Source organism: Chelonoidis abingdonii, chromosome 4 (assembly GCF_003597395.2).
Source record: "Chelonoidis abingdonii isolate Lonesome George chromosome 4, CheloAbing_2.0, whole genome shotgun sequence".
In the NCBI taxonomy this organism is placed as follows: Eukaryota; Metazoa; Chordata; order Testudines; family Testudinidae; genus Chelonoidis; species Chelonoidis abingdonii.
The window spans coordinates 40,098,185-40,105,842 of record NC_133772.1 but is presented as its reverse complement, the minus strand read 5'-3'; the positions used below and the strand labels follow the sequence as shown (position 1 = coordinate 40,105,842).

Here is a 7,658-nt window from a genome sequence, read left to right as displayed (position 1 = left end):
TGATGGAGATAGAAACATGTGAGGTTCAAAAAAAGGTTTGGTTGGACAAATCCACAAAGCTTGTGAAAGTGCGGGCTGTCCCAAGCCTATTCTTCATTGCATTCTTCATCAGCAAGCATTGTGCAGGAAATATTTGGATTTGTCACGCGTTATGGAACCCATAGTTTCAACCGTGAATTTCATTCACTCGCATGGACTTAACCATCGTCAGTTCCAAGCATTTCTGGTGGAAAATAGAATCAGAATATCACAATTTGCTCTACCAAACTTCAGTTCAGTGGCTGAGCTTTGGAAAGGTTTTGTCATGATTTTTCGAGCTTAGAACTGAAATTGAAATGTTCTTAAAAAAAAAAACAACCACCTCTACCTTTACTCACAAACAGTGAATGGCTTTGGAAATTAGCTTTTTCGTAGACTTGACCAAGCACATGAATTACTTCAGTCTTAGACTACAAGGGGAAAATGGACTTATCTGTGACATGTACACCCAGGTGAAAGTATTCAGGCAAAAACTAGTTCTTTTTGAGTTCCAACTGATGAGGGACTGCTTTGCTCATTTTACATGTTGTGTAAAGTTCAACCAAGAAACTGAATCACAATTCCCAACTAGGTTTGCACAAGAAATCATTTCTGATCTGAAACTACAGTTACAGGAGCGTTTCTCTGACCTTGATGTGAATGCAGGAGAAATATGGATCTTCCAAAACCCATTTGATTGTGATCTCAAAAAACTGCCACCTGAACTTCAAATGGAAGTGATTGACCTGCAATCCAATGACTTGTTGAAGGACAAATATAAGGAGGGAAATCTGGTAGATTTCTATAAATGCCTGCCATGTGATCAATATGCTCATGTAAAAAACTTTGTCCATGGATTAATGTCAGTGTTTGGCACTGCTTATGTGTGTGAAAAAACATTTTCGATGATGAAATATGTGAAATCCAGCTATAGATCGACCTTGTCTGATGAACATTTACAATCAATTTTGATGTTAGGGAACACTAACTTTGAACCACTGCTAAATGCAGTTTTGTCAGAAAAACATCAGTACCATACTTCTCACTAATCCTAAAATAATAATTCTTTTTTTAATGATTTTGCATATCTTTAATTTTTTCACCATTGCTTCTGTCTGCAAAGCCCCTTCAAAAATCTAATATAGCCCTCAACTCATAAAGTTTGGAGACCTCTGGTCTAACTGATTGATTGTCATATTTGGGATTGGGAAGGAATTTTCCCCTGGGTCAGATTGGCAGAGACCCTGAGAGTTTTTCACCTTCCTCTGCAGCATGGGGCATGGGTCACTTGCTGGTTTAAACTAATGTAAATGGTGGATTCTCTTCAACTTGCAGTCTTACAATCATAATTTGAAGACTTTAGTGATGCAGCCAGAGGTTAGGGGTCTATTATAGGAGTGGGTGGGTGAAGTTCTGTAGTCTGTGATGTCTAGGAGATCAGACTATATGATCATAATGGTCCCCTCTGGCCTTAAAGTCTGTGAGTCTGAGTTTCTATCCTCAAGTATCAATTCTTTTACTGAGAATATTTCTGAAAGGCCTTGCATTGAGCAAAATGACTCTCCCCGCTGTCCCCCCAGCTGAGGGGTTTTGCAAATGGTTTGTGCAGAATTGATTGACTGCTGTTGAATTGAAAGTGATAGATGTTTACACCTCTGTCGATGAAGTATTTTTCTGCAGACCTTTGTTCCTGGCCTATTGTCCTTTCTTATGTAATGCCACCTCACACAGGGGTGTTGGCAGTGGGGATCAAACCTGGGATCTCTGGATCTAAATGCATTAGCTGCTACTGCATGATCTAAAAGACATGTTTCTTAGCCAAGGCTATAGCAAGCTCATCAGTTTTTAGCTGCCTAGCCGCTGCTAGAGGGGAACAGAGCGCCACTCCCAGCATGCAGAGGGTTACACTTATTTGAAACAGTTCAGTTACGAGCCTGTGTGTGCAAGACAATGACAGTATTTTGCATGCCTTTTCCCTATTCTTTGGTAGTTCATTCGAAAAAATTGTGGTGGGCAAGTTGCATCGCTGAGTTTCATTAAAGTTTTACCCTGCTTAATCTACCAAGCAATACAACATACCATAAAAATCTAATGCTTGGTATAATTACTCCTTATGCTTCCCTCCAGAAATAATCAGAATCAATTTACAGAAAATGCATTTTGCTGGGGTTGTGGAAGGGAAACTATTTTGCCTACAGGCGTTCAGGTTACCATGACATTGTAACAAAGATACTCTTTATTTGATTTATTCTTGTAGAAAGTTTATGATTTAAATTTGCAATAAAATGGCAGGCAGATCACAGTTGAGAAGACTGAGGCTCACACATGGGTCCCAGAAGAGAAGATTTTTTTTTTTTAATTTGTGCTTGAAGCCTTGGGGAGAAGAAGAGAAGGACTCCTTAATGTGGCAACTAAATTACTGGTTCTTGGAGCACAAGGCAGCCATAGCATGTATCAAAACAAACAGTTGCCACCACGAACGATTTCAAACAACTTCCACCCCACCATCAACCTCAGCCTGGACCAATCTACACAAGAGGTCCACTTCTAGACACCACGGTGCAAAATAAGTGATGGTCACATTAACACCACCCTATATCGAAAACCTAGCCGACCGCTATGCCTACCTTCATGCTCCAGCTTCCATCCCGGCACATCACGATCCATTGTCTACAGCCAAGCACTGAGGTACAACCGCATCTGGTCTAACCCCTCAGACAGAGACCAACACCTACAAAATCTCCACCAAGCATTCTCAAAACTACAATACCCGCACGAGGAAATAAGGAAACAGATCAACAGAGCCAGACGTGTACCAGAAGCCTCCTACTACAAGACAAACCCAAGAAAGAAACCAACAGGACTCCATTGGCCATCACATACAGCCCCAGCTAAAACCCTCCAACGCATCATCAGGGATCTACAACCCATCCTGGACAATGATCCCAACTTTCACAGGTCTTGGGTGGCAGGCCAATCCTTGCCCACAGACAACCTGCCAACCTGAAACGTATTCTCACCAGCAACTGCACACCGTACCATAGTAACTCTAGCTGAGGAACCAATCCATGCAACAAAACCTCGATGCCAACTCTGCCCACATATCTACACCAGCGACACCATCACAGGACCTAACCAGATCAGCCACACCATCACCAGGTTCATTCACCTGCACGTCCACCAATGTAATATACGCCATCATATGCCAGCAATGCCCCTCTGCTATGTACATCGGCCAAACTGGACAGTCACTATGGAAAAGGATAAATGGACACAAATCAGATATCAGGAATGGCAATATACAAAAACCTGTAGGAGAGCACTTCAACCTCCCTGGCCACACTATAGCAGACCTTAAGGTGGCCATCCTGCAGCAAAAAAAACTTCGGGACCAGACTTCAAAGAGAAAACTGCTGAGCTTCAGTTCATTTGCAAATTTGACACCATCAGCTCTGGACTAAACAAAGACTGTGAATGGGTTTGCCAATTACAGAACCAGTTTCTCCTCCCTTGGTTTTCACACTCTACTGCTAGAAACAGTGCCCCATCCTCCCTGATTGAACTAACCTCGTTATCTCTAGCTTGCTTGCTAGCATATATATACCTACCCCCTGGAAATTTCCACTGCCTGCTGCGTCTGACGAAGTGGGTATTCACCCACGAAAGCTCACGCTCCAAAACGTCTGTTAGTCTATAAGGTGCCACAGGATTCTCTGCTGCTTTTACAGATCCAGACTAACACGGCTACCCCTCTGATACTAGTTGCCAACATGTTTCTCTATACTGGAAGTAAATAATCTGATTCTAGTATGTGCTTTGTCAGGTTAAGTGACCTGACTTGCAAATATCATTTGTACTCAGTCCACGTATGTCAACGTGCACATGGAAAATGACTATTCCACACCACTTCTTAATTTCTGCTCCATTAACTTTTTTTCCCAGAGTGATGGAGCAGAAGTTAGTTTTATTTGCAGCATTTCTAGATAAAGGATAGTAGTAAATTTTTAGACCTAATAACTCTGTTCCTATAAAGCTATTGGTCAGGAAAAATTGTGAACTCTGAAATACTTTCCCTCTAATCTCTTTAATGGGAATTATGTTCACTACATTTTGTGGGTGACACACAGAATAGCACCACACGTACTTGCAAGTACATAACTTTGCTCTTTTCTGTTAAGAAAAATGGAGTTTGTAGCAACCCACGCTCATTGCTCCTTTGCAGAATTCCTCTTTGTGTTTAGCTCTGACTTACGAGGAAGTGAACTGTTTCTCCTTTTATCTCTCTCTTCCCCAGCTCTCCCAGAGCCTATGGTTGGGGGGACACAGATGTTCCTTCCAGTGTCTGCTCCCACACCTGCCCACTCTTTGGGGTGTGTTTTTATCAAGGCTGTCTTATATTTCCTGGGGAGAGTGATAGGAAGAGGCATAATACTGCTTTAACTTATCCCTTCTCTGATGTTATGACCATTGCTCTTTGAAGGAATTTCAAAGAGTACCTAGTGAGTATTTCCCAGCCTACCTAAAAAGAAAACATAAGAAATTCAGGGACCTCTAAATGCCCAGAACTAACAAAATACATGCAGTTGGGTTGGAGACTTGACACTTGGTTATATAAATAAAGGTCATTCTAAAAATAACAACAAATCCTGAGCGATTTTTGTTGTTTTCATGAGAAAAATTTGTTAAATTCATCCCTTTACTTAAGCTTGTAGTAGAGAAACTCATGCACTGGTCCTTCCTCTATTCAACTCAAGAAAATTCAAGGCAGACGTTTATAGCATGGTATTTTGCCATTTTTTCCTCCTCTACCAACTCAATTTAACCTGAATTCCAGGTTTCATTAATCTTCCAGGAAACAAACCTCTCCTCTTTGTTCATTTTTTCCCTTTGCCACACTCTCCAGATTTTAGAGTCCCCTCCTTCTTCATAAAGGATCATGGGTCATTGCTAAAGGCAGTTGTTGGAGGAAAATAGCTAAATTTAATAAGGGAATTAATTCATCCTCTTATATACGCTTGTACAAAAATACTAGATCTCACAGGAAAAACAGTCTTTTGGATCTCTAAGCTATGCATCTTGCTAAATGGTGTCAACCTGCTTGACCTTGGTAAATTAAATCTCAGAATTCAGTAATTGCATCACCTTCTCAGAGTTAAAGGAATCCTTATTGCTGTTAGTGCAGCACTTATGTCCAACCTCAAAGCAAGTGTACATACCACCATCTATTGCTGAAAGCACCCAGTGTTGTTGTCATTCCATTATTTGGGACTTTGTGGTTGTATTAGCAGTGGTTAAAAAGAAACAAAACGGGCTTATCTTAGTGCAGCATAGACTACTTTTGCCAGTTCCTACGACATGAATATGAGGGGGAGGGCATTTTCTCAAGAAGTTACCTATTTCATGTTTTTGTCGGAACAGTTCAATTCATTTAATTACTTATAAATCTGTTTTGTTTTTTTCAAGAATAGCTTAGCATTTTAAATGAAAATAGCAACTGTAAAAACAATTAATTGCTTGGCTTTTCAAAGACTATTAGTGTATTGGTTTAGTCCAATATTACATGAAGAAATTTGATTAGAACATAGTTCTTAGATTAATTGTACTTATGTTGCAAATATATCTTTAAAAGTATATTGTGAATGTCCAATTCTTTGACACTTCCCATGGGCAGTGCAGTAGTACTCAATATCTTGTCTTAAGGATTTATTTTAAGAATGTCACTGAGGTGTCGTACTGCAATCCCCAAATGAAAGTTTTGTGCTATGTGATAAAACTGCATTAAATTTAATTATTCTAATCTAGGGGGAGAGAGCAACCCAAAGTATATAATACTTGGTCTTGTTTGTTTGTTTGTTTGTTGAAAGGACCAACCAGCTGGGAATGTTCACAAAGAAAGAATTTGATCAATTGGCCCCAGTAATGGACAGCTTCAGTCTCATGACGTACGACTATTCAACACCACAGCGGTAAGGCTACATGGCTGGGCACGAATAACCAGAAATTAATTATCAGTTATGTAGCTGTGAAAGGTACAGCCTTGGCTGATCACAAGAAGAGTGGATAGTTTGTTCTAACTACACCAGATAAGGCTTTTTGGTTAGCAGTTAGGATTATAGATGAAGGCTGAGACTTTCAAAGATGTTTAAGATTAGGATACTTTATTCTCATTAACATTAATGGAAATTGGATTCCAGATCTCTTAAAGGGTTTTGAACCTCAGCTCAAGAGTTTGTTTGCTAGTAACTGGAGGTTAGTTTCTTCTATGTAAGATAATCTTTGCTTTGCTTTGCTTTCAGACCCTAGCTGGTGCAGTTTCAAAACCCATGATGGGATGAATGTACAAGTGTACTTTCATTCTGTGGAAAAATGACATTGTGTGCAACTGATGTTTGTACTTGCCTAATTTGGTCTTAGAGTAGACTCTAGCATTTAACAAACTGTTTTTAAATGCTATGCTAAATACTTTCATTCCCACTGGCCGTGGTTGATTTCAAACTCAAGTTCCTGATAAAACTATGCTTCTGAAGCTCCTGCTAAATAGACAGTACCTTGCTGAAATTTGGTTTCCCAAGGTCAGTATTGAGGTGAATTAGTAAAATCTCCCTGCCATTAGGAATATCATACCATTCATTTGTACTGATCTGTAGCACTCCTAAGGGACCTTTGTCATATCTAGTATATTAGCATTTTGATAACGTCTAGACAGGTTTGTTTGGTTCTTGTTTTTCCAACCAAATGTTTAAAAGAATCTTGTCTTTATTTTTGGAAAAGAGTTCATCTCCCTCACTCCCACATCTTCCTACAGCCTGCCTCTACTGCTCCTCTTTCTCAGTTTCTACCATTCATTCTCAACAATCCACTCCTAAAGCCCTAGAATTAAAAAAAAATATGTATCTGGAAATGAGAACATTTGAACATATTTCTTTTAAATTCTCTATGCTGAAGCACGTTCCAATCCCAGCCACGTATGCAGCCAGTTTCTTATGGCTACACAATCAGATGAAAAATAGTGACAAAACGGGAAGCTTGTCAAAGTGACCCTGGCAGTTTTTGCTTAGACTCTCCCACTGACATTTACTCGTAGCTGGCAATGGAATACAATACTGCTAAGACTGTATTCTTAAAATGTATAATGTTGCATCATCGTCTTCTATATGTATTAACTGTATAGACACTTTCAAGATAGAGAATCTAGCAAGTGATAAATTATTAGCTGAATAAACAAAGCCTTAAAAACTTAACTGCATTAAAGAATTGCACAAGTGTATTAAATTTGTTTGCTCTTGAGCTTGGTATCAAAATCAAACAGCTGTAAGATATCACTTTAATTTGAGGTGGAATTTTGATGGAACAGCAACTTTTGGTTTTAAACTGTGTTTTGGAGACTTTCTGAGTCAGTTCTTTAACTAGTGCATACAGTTGCTTAAATCTCTTGTTGCTGCAGTGCAGCTGCTCTTTCTGCACAAGGAGTCACTTCTTTTACAGTCTGTAATAACACCGGCCATTTCCATTATTAAATAAATGTGATTTTATAGTAGTACCTTAGCTTGAGACAGGATTTTTTCAACTAGATTTAATCTTTTATTCTGAATTTCCTTGGATAGTCTTATCTAAGATTGGGAGGATTCTTTTTTTTTTTT

At 39.3% G+C, this 7,658-nt stretch overlaps 1 protein-coding gene across 1 annotated transcript in view; it reads left to right on the top strand.

Moving 5' to 3' along the window:
* Positions 1-7,658, top strand: part of CHID1 (chitinase domain containing 1) — a 323,968-nt gene that overhangs the window by 101,392 nt on the left and 214,918 nt on the right. The window contains 1 exon segment of the mRNA XM_075065078.1: positions 5,883-5,984. Coding sequence (XP_074921179.1) covers positions 5,883-5,984 — 102 coding nt within the window.